Source organism: Peromyscus leucopus, chromosome 8a, assembly GCF_004664715.2.
Source record: "Peromyscus leucopus breed LL Stock chromosome 8a, UCI_PerLeu_2.1, whole genome shotgun sequence".
Classification (NCBI taxonomy): Eukaryota; Metazoa; Chordata; class Mammalia; order Rodentia; family Cricetidae; genus Peromyscus; species Peromyscus leucopus.
Genome location: NC_051085.1, coordinates 53,637,833 through 53,658,582, shown reverse-complemented (window position 1 = coordinate 53,658,582; position 20,750 = coordinate 53,637,833). Strand labels below are relative to the sequence as shown.

At 53.1% G+C, this 20,750-nt stretch overlaps 1 protein-coding gene across 6 annotated transcripts in view; it reads left to right on the top strand.

Annotated features, from left to right (window-relative positions):
• Positions 1–20,750, top strand: part of Pde10a (phosphodiesterase 10A) — a 445,668-nt gene that overhangs the window by 248,759 nt on the left and 176,159 nt on the right. Inside the window, exon 1 of one of the 6 annotated variants that reach the window (XM_028866641.2) lies at positions 1,603–2,866. The exons of 4 other annotated variants lie outside the window; for them this stretch is intronic. In XM_028866641.2, coding sequence (XP_028722474.1) covers positions 1,966–2,866 — 901 coding nt within the window. In that variant the 5' untranslated portion in view covers positions 1,603–1,965. Of the gene's footprint in view, positions 1–1,602; positions 2,867–7,854; positions 8,398–20,750 lie in introns of those variants that run through there. One more of the 6 variants, XM_028866649.2, reaches the window with a different exon arrangement.

Below are 20,750 nucleotides of genomic sequence, written 5' to 3'. Positions count from 1 at the left end.
GAAAATCGTTTTAATAACTCAAAAACCAACGACCGATAAGGCTTAAGCGGCATGAAAAAAACCAGCATGCCCTGTAAAGAATGAGAGATGAACTCTTCGAGGAGAAATCCCCTTTGCTCAACCGTTTTTGCAAGGAGCATCCAGTCCCGGAAACCCGGCACTAACGCCAGCTCTCAGTCGGGTCTGTGCGGCTCAGAAGACGCAAGCCTGAGGCTGCAGATAGAGACCTGGTAGCACCACTGTTCTGACTATTTTTTTTTTCTTCACAAGGGTCAGGGTTGGGGAGGGGATGAGAAAAACAACGTCTCTGCACTCTTAGCCCCCAAGGTAAGAGTCACAGTACCACTTTCCTGTTTCCCAAATTCAGGGATTCCCTAGCTAAGGTGGACTGGCTCCAGGGACACGCTGAGGCGGTCTGTCCCAGAATTGCCAAAACGCCCCGGGAACTTTACGTGTCAGAGGACACCCGAAGCACCACGTCCCCAGAAAGCCACCTGGTCAGTTTGGTGCAACTGTGACTATTCCTTTTCCACACTTAGGGGTTTGGAGTCGGGAAAAGACTTCACTGCAGAAGAATGTGGAACTCGCTACAAACCAAAAATCCTGAAAAACCGTCTGGATGAAAAAGAAAACTCTGATGAGGAGAAGCGGTCCCTGGCAGGTCGCAAGCCACGAGTCCCTGCAGCAGCCCTGGGTCAGGCGAGCCGCTGCACTGCAGCACAAGCTTGGGTGCTGGGCTGTGGCTTTCGCACGCTCTCTCCGGGGAAGATGACCCCGACTGTTCTACCAAGAGGCAGCCAGGACACTGCCCCACACTCCAACCGGGGTGTGCAGAGACGGTCCCTGCAGGCGAGCGCCGAACACACTTGGGCTTGCTGGCTAGTGAAGCGCGCCCAGCTTCCGAAGTTCCTTCTTCAGAGAGCCCATTGGGGCAGTTTCCTTCTACAGAAGCGGTCTGGACTACAGGCTGCTGAAGTAGCAGGGGGCAGAAGTAAGCTGCTGGCGACAGATGGCCTCTGGGTTTCAGAGCTATGAACTCTTTTAAGTTTCATATTTTGAGCACTAGTTTGCTCTTTCTGTCTTCTAGTCCCACTGGGACCAAGTGGGCTGGCGCACACGAAGTTCGTTTTAAAGCAAGTATGGGAAAGGCAGTCCCAGGATGAACCGCCTTTTGAGACCTAATGGGAGCTCTTCCTTGATCTTAAAACTCCTGCTAAGTGTCCGAATTTGAATTTCCCTCCCTGAGCCCTGGCCGAACCCTGCTCGGTAGATGCAGCGGGCTGGCTAAAGGGAGGATTCCCTGCCTCAGGTCACCCGCAGGCGGATGTGGCTCGCACACTGCTTAGAACAGCTACCAGGCTGTGGGTTTAGAATCTGGAACGCCAGACCCAGATGTGGCACTGCCAGGGAGACTGGCCGGCCAGGGGCACACACCACGCGCAGAGTGCCGGGGTACTGGGGCCGGACGCGGCGGGGCCGAGTCCCAGGGGACGCGCAACGTGGACGCGGGCGGTGGCGGCGCGGGGAGCGCCTGCTCCGCCAGTGGGCGTTTTCTGCCGCCGCCACCGCCGCCGCCTCCACGGGCAGCGGCACTGCGGCGCTTTTCTCCGCTGGTTTGGAGCAGTCGCCGCGGCTCGGGCTTCGGAGCGCGCACACACCACGCCCCGCCCCACGGGCAACGTCCCCGCAGCCCCTGGCCCGGCGGGGAAGGACGAGGATTGTGCGCACCAGCCCGCACCGAGGCGCTGAGACTCGGGACTCGTCCCCAGCCCGGGGTCCTCTTGAATCCCAAAGGAAACATGATGTGAACCCCCCCAGTCGGCGAGGCACCCAAGACGCGAGCGGCGGACGGGACCGGAGCCTGTGCACGGCGGCGGGGAGGGCTGGTGCTGCGGGGGCGGAGCCCGCCGAGTGCCGGCCGCCGCGCCCTCCCGCCTGCCCCCTTGGAGGCTGGGGAGGAGGGCCATGGCCAGCCCGGAGGAGCGGTTCGCTCCCCGCCCCCAGGCCCCGCTGCCAGCGGCTGGGGACGAGCCCGGTCGCGGCCAAGTCCGTCAGGAACCCCGGCGCGGAGAGGCCAGCGGGTGGAGCGCAGTGGGCCTGAGCTTGGCCCCGGAGCTGCCTGGCTGCGGCCGGGAGGAGCTTGCGGCGCCCCCGCCCCTGTCCCGGTCCCTGTCTCCCACAGGCCACGCCAGCCCCGCTGGGGGCCCCAGCGCCCTCTCCGCGCTCCGCGCCGGCGGCTGCGGCTGGGTGGCGGCCCGCGCTCCCTCGGCGCTCGCCTTCTCCTCCCCTATCCCCTCCTCCTCCTTTTCATCTTCCTGGTACTTCTGGCCGCCGCCCCCCCTGCCCCCTCCCCCTCTCGTCCCCTCCTCATCTGCCTTCCACCTCCCCGTGCGTCTCCCGAGAAGGGAGGGCGCAGCGGCGGCTGGAGGAGGAGGCGGCGGCGGCGATGCTGGCGGAGGAGGAGGAGGAGGAGGACAAGAGGCAGCTCCCTTGAGCGTCCCCCCCGGCAGTAGTCACCGCAGCGGCGGTGGCAGCGGCGGGCGGCGGCGGCTCTTCCTCTCGCCTGCGATCCTAGGCTTGCTGCTCCCAGCCCGTGCCGGGCCCCGGCCACCGCCGCCGCCGCCGCGGCTCCCCCTCCACCCGGGCGCGCGCCGCACAGACTCCCCGGGCTTTCCGGGCGCCGGCGGGGGCTGCCCTGGCCTCGGCCCCGGCTCTGCCGCCGGTGGCCGAACTCCGTGGCGGCCCCGCGGCGCCGCCTTCCCCCTAGCCACCGCCTGGCCGCTGCTCTTCGCCTCCGACATGGAAGATGGACCTTCTAACAATGCGAGTTGCTTCCGAAGGCTGACCGAGTGTTTCCTCAGCCCCAGTAAGTGGTCCGGCTCCACGTTCCCCGCGGCCCGGGTGGTTTCTGTCTTGGTGGGGGTCGAGTCGGGGCCTTGGATCATGGGGTGGGGAGGGAACTGCTGCGGTGGTGGCCGGCCGGCAAGGTGCGTGTGTACCCGGCCGAGATCGGCCAGTGGGCCCCAGGAAGCTGGTGGCACCTCCGTGGCGTTCGGGACCGCCGGTCAGCGTAGGGACACCGGGCTTTCCCAAGCCCCGAGTGCGCGCAGAGAAAGGGTGAACCGGAGGGTGTCGGGAGCCAGACATTTAGAAACTAACCTGCTTCCCCAGAGCTGTCCCTGACCACTTTGACCTGGCCCATTATTTAGACCATTAAGTTTGTCACTGATTATTCCACGATTCTCTCCAGCCTGTGACCACTAGACTGGAGTATAGACGCTTCCTTCCACTGGGGGTCCCGGGGATCCAAACCGCTGGATTCCTGCAGCTGTGGTGGGGGCAGGCAGGGCTTCGGAACCTGAGGCTTCCAAATGTAAAGGGAAGGCTGGGCTTGCGCCTCAGTGTCCATGTCTTGGCGCATGGACCAGTGGTATGGAACTGGATGCACCCACCCTCATGAAGAGGACGCATCCCCCTAGCCCACCTTACACAGATTCTTGGTAGCTGGTGCTGCTTGTGTGGGTAAAGAAAGAGGAGGAACAATGGGCATTAGCATGGAAAAAAGAGGCACCTCTGGTTCACTCCGACCCATGGGACGACAGTAGCATGACCATTCTGCCTCTCCACTCTCAGGCTCAGGGCTGAAAGCCTGCTGGGGCAGGGGCAGCAGAAGGCGTGTCATGGGGTGGGGGGCGACGACAAGATTGATCAGAGAAGTCAAGCAGAGCTTCCCTGGAAAGGAGGCAGGCAGGAGATGTTGAAGGAAGAGACTCCAGATGCGCAGAGGAAGGAGTCGCTGCGGTTGTTGATGGAGGGCCAGCAGGGTGAGGACCAGAACACTGGGTCGGGTCGGGAGGGGACCAGGTGGGACCCGGTGGGAGAGTCTGTGCTCTGAGGGGGCACATCCATGGGAAATTGGGAGACTCTGGCATCCGCCGGGCCCTGAGCGTGGATTTGGTGCCACAGTCCACCGCGTGCGCACCCGAGCCTTTGTCTGCATCTCGCTGGAAAGCCGCGCTTTTAAAGCCTTGCTTTCCCCAGGCGGATTCTGCCAGGTTGCAAATTAGCTTTCTTGCTACTGCTCCCAAGTACCACTCACTCCTTGACCAGGGCAGACCTCGGTTCTGGGACATGGGATGCCTGGGTTGAGACCCTCCTCAGGACCAGAGCTGGTCTAGGTGCCCGCCCAGGAGCTCTTAGGGTACAGCCACCAAGGAGGGCGATCATGTTCCCTCCAGGACCGAGTTGACTCCTGTAATCCTTCCTTCCCAGCCCTGGGTCAGTTCATGATGACCACATGGCCCAATGGCCACTCACACATCTGCAGCAGTGATCAGCAGAGCTCTGCTTAGAATTGCTTATTGGCTTGATTGCCTCCAAGGGTGTGGACTCTGCTCCCAGCTGACCTCTAGTTCTGATGCTTCCCTCCCCAGCCCCATCCCATGTATTTGTGAATTACAGAGCACTGTGCTTTGAGCATCGATGTATAAGCATGTGCTCTTGCCCTTGGATTGTGGTCAGCAGAGATTGACTACACTCCCCAAAAGGAACTCTGGGGATTGGCCCTGGGTTGGAGGGGTCGGAGAAGGTGGGGTCCATAGACTCTCTTGGGGTTGTTGGAATAAACCTCAGGCCTATGACTAGACTTGCCCTGGGTCTTTTTCCTGATGTACATTTCATTTTTTTTCCTTTACAAAATAAATATCTTTTCTCTTTTGGCAACTGGTGTGTGTGTGTGTGTGTGTGTGTGTGTGTGTGTGTGTGTGCACTTGAGCATGTTCAAGTGCACATTTGTAGGCCACTGTACACTTTTTTTGAGATTAGGGTTTGCATTTGTATATATCTGAAGATACTGTCTTTGTCAGGGGATGGGGCTGGCATTGTGATAGAAATTATGGTTCTGGATAAATATGAGCAACTCCAAAGAGATCTGAATTATCTTGGGTAATAAAGGGCACCCTACCTGAGGGAGGCGGTTTCCAGGGATCCACTCTGTATATGGTTCCAACTGGGAGAAGCCAACCCTGCTATGGCACGCTCACTCTTGTCCCCAAGATAGAAGCACAAGGCGCCTACAACTTCATATGGGATGCTACTAGGGTGGCAAGTTCTAGGGTACTTGTAGACAGTCTGTTCTCATAAACCCTTGACTCAAAAGTAGAAGAAGAGGTTGATACCCTGAGGGAAGGCTGCTCTTTGCCCCCTGCCTCTGGCACCACACACTTGTAGGGCTTCGGTTTCTGTCTGCAGCCAAAGAACAAGCCACCTGGGTCTCAATTGCTGAAGTACCTGAAACTTGGCAGTTTTCTGGGGTTGGGTGGGGGGAATGAGCCTTTTGGGAAGAGCTTGTGTATTCTCCAAGGATATGAAAATACACAAAGGTGCTCAGATGTGTCCCTGTGGAGTTTGTATCCGTTTCTTCTTTCACTTTGATCTCTTTGTGAGCCAAACAAACTGTCATGTGCACACTGCTGAGCCCAGCTGCTACTTGGATAAGCGCACACTGCAATTCTCCTGTCGGAAAGCGAACCCCGTATGGAGGGGACAATAGCCCCCGTTCTGTTCCCGTTTTTGTTCTTCATTTTGGTTCACCTGATCATACACCACGCAGCAGACACTTGTCTGAAACCAATGCCGTGTGCTAGATAGCCTGCCCTAGACAGCCCCTTTCACGGAAGCATCTGGAAGCCACAGACCTGTCCTGGGCTAGTAGGCCAGGGTGAGAAGGGACCTCCTAAGTGGGACTTGGCTCAGTGTGGATGCTCAGTGCTACAAGTGGTCTTCCTGCTCTTCTGTCTGAATCCACATCATTTCCTGTCCTCTGCTGACCTCTAGACCTCTGCTTCTCCTTCTGCTGTTGGGAGAGCTGCCGATTGAGTAGGAAAATCTTGTCCATGGAGTGACAACAGTTGTTCTGGAGCACCCTCACAGTTCATTTTGCATGGGGCTTGGGGCCACACTGACAGCCCAATGGGAATTGTAGTCAGCTTCCTGTGACAGATGCAGGCTGTCTGTGCTATTGTGGATGCACCCAATGCATGCAGAGTGGCATGGCTGGAGGAGGCATTGCCTGGGGAGAGCAGGAGACACACCTGTGGGACATACAGCCCTGAGGGTGAGACTCTGAAGCCACAAATACCTCCTGCCCGCAAATGTCTCTCTGTGTGTTGTGTTTTACCTGTGAACTACTGTGAAGGACAGAAGGAACTCCATGCAAAGGAAAGGGGTGGGGATTGTGGGGGAGGATGTAAAGAAAGCAAGGGAAATAAGACCAGAAAAGTTTGTGAATGCAGAGCGCAAATGCCTCCCCACTGTAAACTACTGCGTGCTTCCTGGATATTCCAAACAGCAAGTGTACATACACGCGACACGCAAGCCTGTCACTTGCCACTCTTACACTACTGTCTCCTGGGGTGTGAGGACTGCGTGGCCGGCACTAGGATACACTGAGATAAATATGATCCCTGTGAAGGCGAATGCACTCAGCACTGCAGACAACAGCAGACTTCACAGTGAGGGTGTTCTTTCCAGCTCCGTGAGGCGGCGGCTACTGCTGCTGCTGCAGAGGAGTACCAGGCTCGCGTCTAGACCAGCTACGGCCCCATTCACAGCTTCTTGGTGAGGACCTGCAGGGTCTACAGTGTAACTGTGTGTGGGATGCAGAGATGGCCCCTCTGCTCTCCCAAAGACATGGCATACAGACACGGGTGCCCCAACAGGTGACCCGAATAGCAAGCTGTGAATTCCTGCCCGGCTGGGTGTGGGCAGTGCGCGTCATCAGCTATCCATGCAGGGGTGAGCTGGTTTTTGGCTGGGTCAGCAGTCCAAAGGGCAAAGCTATTTAAACTGGGTGGTGTTATGCTATTTAGATTATTAATATGTAATCCTATGAAATTCTGCTTTTAATTTGAAACAAACCTATGTGGACAGAGGGATCTCCTGAAGGTTTAAATGAGAAGAACTAGAATATTAAAAGACCGGCCTTCTATCTCAAATTGATACATTGGTCTCAGAGGGATTTTTGCACACAAAGCGTTTTGCTCCCTAGAACAAAGAAGAGCAGGTTGACTATCAGGCAGGTTAACCTTGTGTGGGGAACAATTTGCCAATTAGCACAGTTGCCACCCTGCTTATTTTAAAGGTAACCCACACGACTGGGAAGATCCTTCAAGTCCGTCTGAAGGAAAACTCCCAGGGGCACATTATCTAAGGCTGTGGCAAAGGGCAGGCAGGCACCCATCATTTCTCAGGCCTGTCCATCTACAACTGCCCTGCTTTCACTCCTGACGACTGGCTTCCTTTCTAGAAGGCAGCTGGAGAGGACTGTGGACAGGGACTTGTCTGTCTTCTGATGCTGAGGATAAGACAGTGGTGGACCCGTGGGGAAGGTACATTATCTGCTTGTGTGGCAAAGTGTGAGGTGCCAGCATCGCAGAGCCATGTGTGGGGATGAGGTATGGCACCCAAAAGGAACCTGGACACACGTGGCCTTTTACCCAGAGTTTACACGGAACTCTAGGGGCCCAGCAAATATGTTCCACAGAATCAGCCCTCACAGGGCAGCTTCCAGTGGAGGGTGGGATTTTTGCTCCTGAGTCCCCAGCAAGGCTGGGAGGAGACTCAGAAGGAGGCCAGACCAGACCCCAGCTTGGAAGACCCAGTGGGTGTTTTAGCGGATGCTGTGCCCAAGTCTCGAGGGAGCAGGGGAGGGAGTTTGTCCAGCAGAAGCCCAAAGAAAACCTTTTGGGTAAAGAGGGCACCTCTAGAAGTCATAGACAGGATCTTAGCCAGCTAAGGGGGCAGGATTAAAGGACTATGCAAAGACCTCCTTGTAAGGGACAGTCCTCTGAGTTCAGAGACAGGTGTGAAAGAAAGCCAGCAGACCTTTCATGGTGCTGCTGGAGCAGAGAGGTCTCTGGCAGAGTCCTCAGCAGGGGAGACCTTGTACATGACAACACATGGGGAGGTGGAGGATAGAGGGACAGGTGATATGGTGGGTGGCTCTGTAGACATTGGACACCATGGTTCCTGGTTTGGAAAGCTGGGGGTGGTGGGATGGGGTGTATGATTGGGATGGGAGTCAGTCAGTATGTACCTTTGTAGTCGTAGGTGTCTTGGCTTGGGTGGTACCTGCTCTCTACTGCTCTCTAGTGGTGTAGACAGCAACCACCCAGAAACCAAGCAAAACACACCAAAAAAGGTAGGCAAAGAATTCATACAGAGAGCTGCCCTTGGGCTGTGAAGGTCAGCCTGGAAGGATCTGAGCTGTGCAGTATGGCCAGTCGTGGTGTGCAGAGCAATCAGGAGAAGACCGGCCAGGCGGATGGGCCCTGGGCTGGAGGAGCAGAGTGAAGGCCACGCTGCTGGAGTTTGGAGCCGCAGCCTCGATGATGTCTGGTATGTGGTAAAACCCACAGGTTGGCCAGAACAGGGCTGTAGACAGTGAGGAAAACCGAACATGGTCCTCGGTGCTAGGGGGCCTTGGGAGGGTTGTGAGCCTCTGAGTTCTGATTCATGTTCTGGAGGTTTATCTGACTGTAATTTGGGAAATGAATCTTGGGGCTGTTGGAGAAGGGAGTGTGCAGAGGCTGTTGAATGATGGGGATGACGGTGGGAGTGAAATGTAATGGAGGACCCACGAGGTGTTTGGAGGTATTGAAGGGCCCGCACAGCTGTTGGGACAGGGGAAGGGTAGAGAATGCATGCCTGGGCTTCTGGTGACTGGGGAGTGAGCAGGTGCAGGTGCAGGCAGGTTGGTGGGTTTGGCAGTGGTGAGTCTGAGATGCTCAAGGTGTAGTAGATGCTAAAAATCCACGTAGACCAAGTTTTCCTCTCCCCAAGGCTGGAGAATAAGGAAAGAGGCATGGCATGTGATGTCCTCATGGGGAGTCAGTCTCTGAATGCTCTGTGTGAATCTGGAAGTTCTGAGACAGATAGCTGTGGTTGCTGAGGGGGGTCTTCGTGCAACGTTGGTCCTCCACTGAAGACTGAGGAATGAGAGGATGGTCCTGGCCTGAAGTGGATTAGAAATAAAGATTATGGTCCCCTAGGACTGAGGCAGTAGCTGAAGGCTCATTGGAGAGTCTAACGAACTCCAGAGCAAGTGGGAGTGAGAGTCAGGCATGATGGGAATGGAGCATGGAAGAGTTCACCAGACGGGAGTGGTCTGAGCACCTGGAGGTGACATGGGCCAGACACATCATGGAATTCAAAGAGGAGCCTCGGAGATCAAGTAAGATCCAGGGGCCGGCATGTCCAGAGGGTCCTTGACTAGGAGATCTGTGGAGTAAGGGTGTCCCATGGCTGTGACTGATGGGGAGCTATGACTTCATCCCACAGATACTTGAGAATGTTTGTCTACTGAAGTAACAGAGTCTGAAGAACTAGGCAAATGAACCAACAGCTCTGTAGGGGACCTAGGATGAGATGAGGCATGGTGACCTGAGAATGCTGAGTCCCAAAGGGAGGTGTTTTCTGTAGCGGGAACTGTGCGGACCATGTTGTGGTGGCTGCTGTCTCACATTGGGAGCAATAAGAAGGTACGAAATGCTTCCTCAGATGCCAGCGTCCCATCTCTCCAACTGTCCAGCATTTTGGCCCTTTGGAGCAAGCTGGACAGGAGGGCCAGGCCTGAGAAAGCTTCTAGGGAACAGGGAGAATGGAGAGAAAGTCAGGGGCGTGGAAGGTCTCCTGGGTGCTTGGGAGGGGCCCTTAGTAACTGGCAATTAGATGGGTGTGGGGGAGTGACCGGTGACATTTGAGAGCAAAGCAGTGACTTAGGAGGACATCTGCTGGGGGCCGAGGAGCGTGACAGGGTCAAGGGGCAGGCCAGAGCAAAGGATTCAAGATCTTTCAGAGCCAGGAAGGCTGCGCACTGTGCCTTTCTCAAACTTCCTAATGAGAAGCGGCTCACGGGGTGACATCGGAACGCAGTCTTGGAAGAGGAAGAATTTGAGAGCGGTGGAGGTGAGCAAGAGGAAGATTCCAGAAAGAACAAGGGATGCACGTGAGCAGCGCGCTCTGGGGGAGCATAGGATGGGCGTAGCCGCAGCAGTGGGCCTGTGTGGAGAGGGTGGCACACAGAGCAGAGCGGTGGGTCAACTGTGGAAGAAGACGTCCACGGTTCAGGTTAAGGGAGGGGTAGGTGAGTCTGGTGCGGTTAGATAATGTGATACACAACTCCTGAGTGCCAGCTGGGAGCCATTACAGTCCTGATGACAGACAGCAGTCACGTGTCAGGAAAGACCTGCTCCTTCCTTTCACAGAGTCCCCATCGTGAGGGACCTGGATCCAGGGTAGTGATGACGCATCTTAATGAGTGACGTGGGAGAAGTGGACCCTGGAGGGACAGAGTGCTCCGTGGCATTCTTTCCCAGGAGATGCTTTGCCTCCCTCAGGGCTTCCGGGAATCTGCCCCTTCTTGCCCTCTCTACCACATCTCTTACCTCATACAGTGTGCCTCGTGCACTGCCTACAGATAAAGAGCCGGGGAGCTTACAGGCTGTGTCCAGTCCTTCCCTCTTCCATGGGACCTTTTCTGTGCTGACCGCTGCCTGTCTAGGTCTCTCGTCCTTCCCGGGTCTGTTCAGGCCCTTTCCTGTCTGCTTCTGTCTGTCCTGCTGCATATTGCCCCCCTTGGGGGGGGGTCTGTATTTCACTAGTCTTTGTCTGTCTCTAGGGTAGGGCAAATGCTTCATTCATAGACTCTCTGTCCGCCCTCCCAGGACACCTCCAAGCAGTCTACTGAAGGAACAAGGGAGGGTGTTTGTGAGTGGGTGAGTCTGAGTAAAATGGCCCTTGAACAGTGCTCGTTTTCCTAAAAGGGAAGAAACAATGAAAGCGTGTGGCTGCAGAGCGTTGCTGCACGACTCCAAACTTTATTTTATTCATTATTTTTTTTTCCCCCATGTAAGCCAAATACACTCTCTGGCACCCGTGGCCAGGCGTTTGCGTCACTCCGAACACAATACTTGACATGCAGTGAGGTCAGCGGGGAACAGGCAGCCTGAGTCCAAAGGAAGGAGTGAGTTTCGTGTTCCACATTTGGGTAGACTCGCTTTCCCCGGGCTGGGCTAAGAGCCTTTGTTCCTTTGGTGAAAACATTTTCTGCAAAGCCAAGACGGAGTGTTGCATGGGAAGTGTTGAAACAAAGCCACGGGTTTGGAGACGATGAATTATTTATCAAAATACAAGCAGATTTGGACTTTTTAAGACTTGGCAAGTCCCGTGAGGGGAGAAGTTCTGCGCGGAGAGCGTTTTTCTTTGATGAGAGAGAAAGGAGGTGACTGGCAGGTAGGAGTGCAGTCTGGTGCAGAGCAGGGCGGTGCGTATGATTTGTGTGACTTTTGTAGGGGAAGGCAGCCAGGGTCTGGCCTTGTAGCCTAGGCTGGCTTTGAACTCATGAAGATCATGTCTTCCTCAGCCTCTCCAGCAATGGGGTTGCAGATGCCACCACCACACTGGCTTCTGTGCTTCTTGTCATAACCTGATTTGTTTCCAGAAGAAGGTCAAAGGGCGTCTCAGAGGTCCCTTGCTGTGGTTCCCAGACTTGGTGGTAATGGTGTCTTTTACATGCTGTTCTAGGGGTCCCATATATTTTCAGATTTTCTCTGTGACCCAGAATCAGAAGTTTGCTTATGAAAACATTCTTGTCCAGCCAGTCACCGTGTCTTTTGGGGTAATACTCCTGGTTCTTGTGATTAACCGTATCATCTAATTTTTAAGGCCGATTAAAGAGCTGGTTATAAAGGCTCATAGTGATTAGAACAGCATGCTGCTGGCCCCAGACAGACAGACAAGCCAGGACAGCAGACCCAGAGACAGGCAGGCACACAGGATTTTGTGCAGGTCCTACCTCACATGGTAGAAGAAAGGGTAGATGGCTGAAGAGCTGAGCTGGGGACAAGATGGTATTGGCTCAGAAGAAAATGAGGTTGTCCCATACACTGTATGCCCAGATTAAATTCTACATGGAGAATATATTTAATAGCAAAAAGAAGAAACTGTAAAAAAAAAATAATAACAAATTAATAAATAAATGAAATACCGTGAGGAAATCCTTTCTGGCTTCAGATTAGAGGGAGCATTATATATATATATATATTATTTTACAATACTATTCAGTTCTACATATCAGCCACGGGTTCCCCTATTCTCCCCCCTCCCACTCCCTCCCCTTACCCCCAGCCCACCCTCCATTCCCACCTCCTCCAGGACAAGTCCTCCCCCGAGGACTGCGATCAACCTGGTAGACTCAGTCCAGGCAGGTCCAGTCCCTTCCTCCCAGACTGAACCAAGTGTCCCTGAATAAGTTCCAGGTTTCAAACAGCCAACTCATGCAATGAGCACAGGACTTGGTCTAGAGGGAGCATTTTAAATGTGACTCAAAGTCCATCAGTAATCAAAGGAAATTCTGACTGAACAAGAAAGACAAGAGGAATCCCTTTTGTATGGCTCTGGACAGGAACCCCGGGGGAGTGGCCAAGGGCCTTCCCACTTTGGGCTGCTGTCAAATCCAGAGCCGATGGCCTGTCCTCTAACACAAGGTGTTCTCAGAAGTGGTTAGGGACAACCAGTCCAGGGGTGTGAGCAAAGGGTGTGGGAAAAGAAAAGAAGAAGTGAGTGGCTCCTTGGAGACAGACACCCCACCTGCCCGCCCCCCGAAACAGTGTCCTGCTTCATCGTGGGGATGAACGCACTTTCCAACAACGCTAGCTGCCAGTTTCACATGCTGGCGAAAGTTAAGACGCTTTATAGCTTGGTAGCACACCGTCGGTTGCAGGAGGCAAACCCTCTCGCAGTTTTCTGAGGGGAGTATTATTAATTGGAGCAAGCCTTTGAAGAGGGCGATTTATCAGTATTGATTGGTATTAAAAATGTATGTGCCGGTGAACCAATAAATTGTCCACCTGGGACGTTATCGTTAAGATGCTCTTCTGAGCCATCATAGTGACTTCCACCGTGGTGCACACACACACACACACACACAGCACAGGGTGGGGCCCGGGTGGAGTGTCCACTTGGAGGGTCCCCTGATGTGGTTTTCGTCGAAGTGAAATCGAATACATTGAGACATAAACAAACATAGAAAACACCACCACCACCACCACCGAATAAGGAGTGCGGGACACCAGCATCCACACACGTACACCCTCAGGCACACTTATATTAGAAAGGACAATAAAAAGACAGCTTCCCATGTGTTTCTGATCTCACAAGGGAATTTAGTTGACCTTACTGGGCAGTGTGGGGTGTCAGAAGGGAGACGTGGACTCTGCATAGAGGGGAGTCACAGGGAGACTCCACTGTGCACTGCTCTCTTCTGGTTTTATGACCCATTAGGAAGTCACATTGGAGAATAATGGAGAAGGTGCTGACATGCTGTGGGATGGACCTGGAGGGGCTGTCAGTTGCTGAGGGTTTTTCTTTGCTGTTTTTTTCCTACCGTCTTCCTGACGTCAGGCTTTTGTGTATCAGCTCCTGAAGTCTCTTCAATTGCTTTCTGTCTTCTGGAAATGTCAAGCTATGAATATTTAAAAAAGAAAAAAAAAAAAAACAACACACAGATCAACACCCTCCCTGCTCGTGAATCAGCCCCTTTCTGTGTCGCATTTGGATCGGAACACCAAAGCACGTACTTCTGCTGCGATGCATTTTCCGCGGGTAGAGCCCTTGGCTTTGGACTTGAGGTGACAAGTATTGCTTCGATGTTTGGAGGGTTGCCCAGTCGGGCTAAGCTGGTAGAAACCACCGTGTTTGGCAAGTCTTCATTGTGTGACTGTGAGCTCTGCATGTCAGCGCTTCTAGAGTGGGCGAGACGTGGACTCAAGGGATGCTGGCGAATAACGATCCCTCTGAATGGGGTCCTGTTTGTCGTCAACCACTGTGCGGTGACTGCAACCTGGGGACATGCACAGGGCGGGGGCCGAGGGCACTTGTGCCTACAGCTCTCCTTGGCCTGCACTGTGCTAAGCTGAGGGACAGCGGCTGAGTGTTCTTCCCCAGAGGCTAGCCATCTACATGAGACCTTGAGGGAGCTTCCAGGCTGGGATGGACATGACCGGCCCCTGCTGGGGCCGTGTGCTGAGGCTTTAGTTATTCTGCATCCTCCTGCCTAGCCTCCTTCCTGCTCTTATCTCAGGCTTCAGCTGTAGGGTTGTTCCTCTGAGTAAGTGGGATTCTTTCCTCCCCCAACTCTGACCCCCATCTGGATGACAACTCTACTCATTCTCCTGTGTCCTGCTTGTAATGTTGACATTTTTCTTTGTCTTATCACTTAATATTATTTCCTTCTAGTCCACCCATTGGTTTTATTTTAGCCGCCACTTCCTTCCTAGTTGCTGGGTTTTGTGAGAAACTTTTTTTTTTCTAATGTCAACTCCTGCAAGCCTCTCCTGTGGGTGGCATGCTCCTCCCCGGGTTTGTGTAGGTCCCCTGTACCCTTTGACCTTTGAGGGCAGGAACCTGAGGGTCTCCAGGCATGTTTTCTCTCTGAGGAATGTTTCTGAAACCTCCACTCACAGCTCGCTCTTTTTCGGAGGTGTGGGAACCTGGCCCTTCCTCTCCTCAGGGCACTGTGAGTCTCTCAGGGAAGGCCTTTGTTCTAGAAGTTGCTCTTGATGAATGGCATTAGGACTCTGCCTTAATTTACCTCTCACAGATCTCACTCTTTGAGAGTTTGGGTACTTTCTGTGTTGTGTAACAGGTCTGTTCTTTTTGTTGTAGGGCCCTCATTGGGAAATCTGTCCTATGGTTTTTTGTTTTGTTTTTTTCTAATTTATTTTTGTTTTCTTTTTGTTTTATGTTGGTCTGTTTTTTAAATTTCTCATACCTAAATTTTTGAGATTCAAAACTGTTCTGACTTCTTAGGTCTGGAACCCAGCATGGGCAGAAGTGCCGTGTGTCACCTCTTCATCCCTTTTCTTCCCTCTTGAGGGACAGGGTTGGTATTGGTCAGACCTCATGCCTGGGGCTGACAACCTCTCAGTGTTGAGAAGTTGCAGGTGTCTGTGTGTTGCAGGCCATCAGTCAGGTGCCAGAGCCCAGCACTCAGGACACCTGGGGTGATTACTTGTTTGCTCAGCTTTGGAAGACAAGGGGGGACCGTGCCTCCAGAGGAAGGGCAGAGCAAGTGAGCGGTTGCCATTTCCTGGGTCCCTTCCCCAAATGGTGGCATGGCAGTGTCGGTGACATCCGAGTGAGAGCAGAGGGAGCCTGGTCAGGAAGAGAGGAGCTGCCTGCCAGAGGTCTCCGCTCTGCCTGGAAGGTGTTTTCTATGCTCGCAGGAAGTGAAAGCTTCTGGAAGCAGTGGCAGCAGGAAAGGCAGGACTTGTCCAGCAAACTCCCCTTTTTTTTGGCAAGAAATGAAAGGAAAATGTGTTCAAAATAAAAGGGAAGAATTTTTAGAAAGAGAAAGAACTAAAAAAAAAAAGAATAAAAATAAAAAGCAATTGTCACTTGAATTCTTCCATTTAGGGCAGGCTATTTGGAGAGGCTGTGATAGGCATCCCCCCTCCCCCCATTTATTGAGACTCTGCCTCTCCAGCAGGCCTGTCTCTGCCCTGTCCCAGCTCTAAATGCCTCCAGTTGACTTAGCCCACTGTGTGTTCGGTGGAAAGCCAGGGGACGGGCTCAGGTGGGGCAGGGCTGGTGCAGGCAGGGCACACCCACATGGCCCCATCTTTCTCAGGAGGTAGGCAACGGGCAGGACCCTGTGCTTGGCTTGTAGAAGTTCCCTCTCATAAGGGGCTCTGGACTGGAGAACTTAGGGCTTGTTAGTCTTTCTCCTGTCCTTGTGTCTTCATTTTTTTTCCCCCCCTTATAACTTAAGCTCTAACTTGAAAAGTGACAATGTGCAGTTGGGTCCTTGAGGACTCGATTTTGAACAGGCTGCATTTTGAACTCCCCGAAAAACGTTCTGTACCTAGTTTGCATGTATTAGAATGAAGCTGTCAATAAATTGTGTTAATTTAAGACTGCAAATGATTGCACTATTTTCTTTTGCAATTGTTCAGAATCCTTTAGTTCTATAGAATGGACACATAATCTTCTTAAGAAACCAATGACTGGTTCCTGTCTCAAAAAGTTGTGTATTGGTGTTATCCATCACAGCCGCAGCTGTCTTTATCCTGTGCTCTGTTGCGGGGGGGTGGGGGGTGGGGGTGCTCTAGGTGGCACCTGTGTCCTGTGCAGATACAGTCATCTATTCTGGGAGTTGAACTGTCTCCCTGGGTGACTGAGTGCCCCCAGGGACAGCTTGCCCAGTGGGACCTGGATGCAGGGGTTGCAGGAAGCACTACTTCAGGACACATCTGTGTTGGAGGGGAATTTGCCTCCAGTCGCCCCTCTTTAATTTCTCAGAGCTCCTCTTTGTGGATCTGTAAAGTAGATGTTCAGTAAAATGTCGGCTTTCTTCAGTGCCTTCTCTGCCAAAGAGGAGATTCACAGGAGTGTTTTTTTGTTTGAGACAGGGCCTCATGATATAACTCTACTGTCCTGGAACTCACTATGTAGACCAGGCTGGCTTCGAACTCTCACAGAGATCCTCCTGCCTCTGCCTCCTGAGTTCTAGGGCTAAAGGGGTGCACCACCATGCCTGGAGCAGACTTGTTTTCTAGTGGAACTACTTTGGAATTCTGCATGGAGCATAGGAATGTTCTATTTGTAATATTTCGTTTTGACTTCATACTGAGTGAGAGTGTTCAACATAAAAAGAGAGGGGGAGGAAGCAGAGCATTCCCAGAAATCCTTAGGGCATGGCTTTTGCTTTTGAAAGAGGTCCTGACTTCACTTCCTGAAAGTCCTTCAGTGACATCATTGTGGGGTGGGGCCAGAGCTTCCCTGAGGTCTGTCTTCCCTCCCATCCTGGGCTGTGTGGAACTGGCCCTGCTCTGTGCCAGTCTGGCCCATTTTCCTGAGAAGACCCGACATGGTCCTATTTTGGGATGTGACCTGCTGTGGATCGTGCAGGGTGCTTTGGCCTCTCGTTACTGTTGCTTCCTCTCTTACTTACGTAAGGATGCTTGCTGCTGTTCCCCAGTGGGAGAAGCCAGGAGGCTATCTGCAGGCAGGCTCCGAAGTCGGGCTGGTGACCTCAGAAACCAGCTGTGGTAAGCAAACCTTTTGGAAACGCTCAGCCAACCGCTGGTTTAGTTCTGGTTCTGGTGGTGTCTGAATTACCCCAGTTTCACCGAGGCAAATCCCTCAAAGTCAGAGCTGTGGTTAAGGCCAGGCCTTCTCATTGGGGAGGTGACCCATGGCCAGCGTAGAGAGAAGGTCAAACACATCCTCAGGCTGGCAAGAGCGGCTGCTGTGCCTCCTGTGTGCGAGACATCAGTTCCAGGAGCCCTACACCATGTGCTCGAGGGCGGCTGCCCCTGACTTTGGCCCCCAAATACTCTTGCTGGAGGTCCAGTGATGCTCCTGGCCTAGCCAGGGACACCGGGCAGAAAGCAGAGGCCAGGGGTGTACCCGAGGCACAGCTCAGACTACTTCAGGTGAGTCTGGCATGACAGGGACAGGCCACCACTGCTGAGACAGACACAAGTGGGCTGAGAAGATGAGCTAGCGAGCGCCAGAGTTTCCGTTTCATTTTGAGGAAGGCAACCCTCTCCCTTGGGACTTCGGGAAGCTATTGATCTTCTGTGCACACTCCTGTTCACCACCACACAGCCATCTTCTCGGACGCAGACTCCAGAGCCAGCCAGGGTGACCTCTTGATCTTTTGCTCTGGCGGGCGCAGCACTCTGTTCCTACCCAAGTCAGCTTTCCTTGGAGCCTGAAGGACATTTTTAGAAGATGAGAATGTTTAGATTTTTACCTAAATCTGTGTCACTGATTTTCATGTTTCTAAGAATTATGCCCAATATCACTTTGCAGACACAAATCAGAGGCAGGTACGATAAAAACAAATGTGCCTGTTCTTGAACCATCGGACCTGTGTGGAATTTACCTTAAGCAGGATACTTGCATTTGGAAAGTGGTGCCAGGATGGTTGCTGGTTCGAGGCCAGCCTGGTCTACCTATGAGTTCAAGACCAGACCCAGGGCTGTGAGACACACAGTCCCAAAACCAAACAACAATAACAAAGCAAAAGAAAAAAATAACAGGAGAATACTTTAAATGCTTCATGTGAGGTAGATCTGGCTCAGAGACAGGACACAGCATCATCCTCTTGCGGAAACTGACATTCCTATTTGGAGGTTGATGACATCCTTAGAATGACTGACTGGTTAAGAAGTCTGCGTGACATCCTTGTTCTTTTGATCCTAAATAGTTCCTGTTTGCCCTAGTGGAGATTTTAGAAGTGCAGCATCAATCACTTGTTATTTAGGCCTGCCAGCAAGATCTCAGCAGACCTAACTCATGAGTGCATGACCTATGTCCCTCGTCCATCACCATCATGGCATGGTTCAGTAACCAAAGTGGAGTGTGACCGTGTGAAGGGGCGGAGCCTGGGAAAGCGGCATTGGCCTCCCCACAGGAGCCCAGGGAAAGACTGAGTTCACTCAGATCCAAGTTCTCTAGGATCTCAGGACATGGAAAGTCTCAGCGGTAACACCAGAACTCTGCAGACAAGTCAATGTTTCTGCCTTCGGTCTTCAGGGAAACTTGGTTCTTTATAGTGAACTTGTCCCGGAGGACAATGGTGTCTGTTTATAGGATGTCATGTGCTGATTGACATATACACCCAGGATGATTAAATCAAGCTAAATAATGTCTCTGTCTCCTCACCTCCACATCAAAATCTACTTATTAATCTTGCAGTAGACACTATGAACAACTGTGGTGAGGAAGACATTTCTCCTGCTTCATGAAAACTTTGAACACTGCACTCTGCTTCCTGCTCCCACTGCCCACAGCCTCATCCGGCCTCAGGAATCTGCCTCCCCACTGCCTTATAATGGTGACTTTCTAGATTTCACATACAAGCGCCACTGTGTAGGGACTGTCATCTTGCTTGACTGATTTCCTGTGTCTCCTCTCCATTTCACGACTGACCCTCTCTTAGTCCCAGAAGAGAAGTCTTTTCGATCTGGAATCTTACCATATAGTTCTTTTTCTAGAGTGCTGAAACTTGCGGGTCACTGAGCAGTGGTGCAGTCAGCAGCTTCTGCCCCTGGGGGTGGGGGAAGCAGGGGGACCCGGAACAGCAAGGGGAGGGGAGAATTCTGGCGATGTGGGGGGCTTTATTCGCCAAGCCAGTCAACTCATGGCAAGTCTCCTGTCTTCACCTCTCCTACCTTCCTATGTGTCCATCTGTCCATCCATCCTTGTCTCCACCTGTCAACTCATCAATCCTAGAAGTATAAATCTAGCAATGAGACATTGTGGCAGGGTTGGAATGTGTATTTAAATTCCGAAATTATGCTTTCAGTTCTGATTCAGCTGTTTGACTTAACATCGAAGACTGGCTTTCCAAGAAGACTTGCAGTCGAGAGATTCCATAAATGGGATGAACTGCTCCTCAGCTCCATATTTGCTGCGAAAACATGTGGGAACATACATCATTCCCAACCATTCAAGCCTGTGATAAAAATTTCTTATGTCAACTGAAAAAAACGTGTGCTAGGGTCCTGATGCGTTTGGAAGCAGGCCGCAGTAGAGCACATACGCAAAAGGAGCCTTTGACCTGTGTGGACAAGCTGATGAGGTAAACTACCTGGACTGGAAAGCATTCTTCCACCTGTGAGTGTCTGAATGCCCCCAGGCCCAGGGCAGAAATGTCCAGCAGGTGTAAAGATGGCGTTCTTTGAGGTTTGGTTGTGAAGCCCGTCTGGGTACTGGAGGCCTGAGGATGTCTCAGCAGTGAATGTGCCGTCTTGGCACCGAGTGGTCCTTGGCGATTGGGCCCCTCACAGCACCTGAGGAGCACCACCCCTCCAGCATCTCCGTCTGTCATGCTTTGCTGATCAGCATTTTTGTGTTTCTGCGGCTGTTGCTTCTGTAGAATTCTAGTGCCGTGATTGTTTGGAACACCTATGTGCCCACATGGTGGAGAGCAGTCAGGGCCCGTGACCTCAGGAAGCCTGCAGTCTGGATGGGACTCTTGAGCCCTGGAGACTGGAGTAGCCTGGGGCATCTGAGGAAAGATGAGGGAGAGGGAGGGGCCGAATTCGTAGTCCGGCCTGGGGTTGTGGTAGAGGAAGTGTCTGGATGGGAGTTGCTGCCTGGCCAAGGAGGACACCATTGCATCTAGGTGAGGCAGGTGACAGTGAGGGGGCATGGAACCTGCCTTCCAGAGTCAGAGCAGCAAGCTCTCGTCCCCACAAAGCAAGCAGGCAGCACACAGGTGCTCATGGTGACTAGCTGCTTTGGACCACAGAGCACACAGCTGTGACGGCGGAGGAGGCTGAGGTCCAAGGCAGGCTGGAAGCTCCTTTATCTTATGACAGTGGAAAGAGGGTGGTTCCTGAGACAGATGGGAGCCCATGCCTCAGCCTGAGGCCGAGTAAGTAGATGGCACCTTCTCACCCTCTGTGGTCATGCTCACTTCTTCTTCTTCTTCTTTTTTTTTTTTTTTTTGATTTTTCGAGACAGGGTTTCTCTGTGTAGCTTTGCGCCTTTCCTGGGACTCACTTGGTAGCCCAGGCTGGCCTCGAACTCACAGAGATACGCCTGGCTCTGCCTCCCGAGTGCTGGGATTAAAGGCGTGCGCCACCACCGCCCGGCCCCCATGCTCACCTCTTACAGACACTAGAAGTTCACCTACCCAGGTTCCCGGGCCTGACTTCCAGGGAGAATTGAAGGGC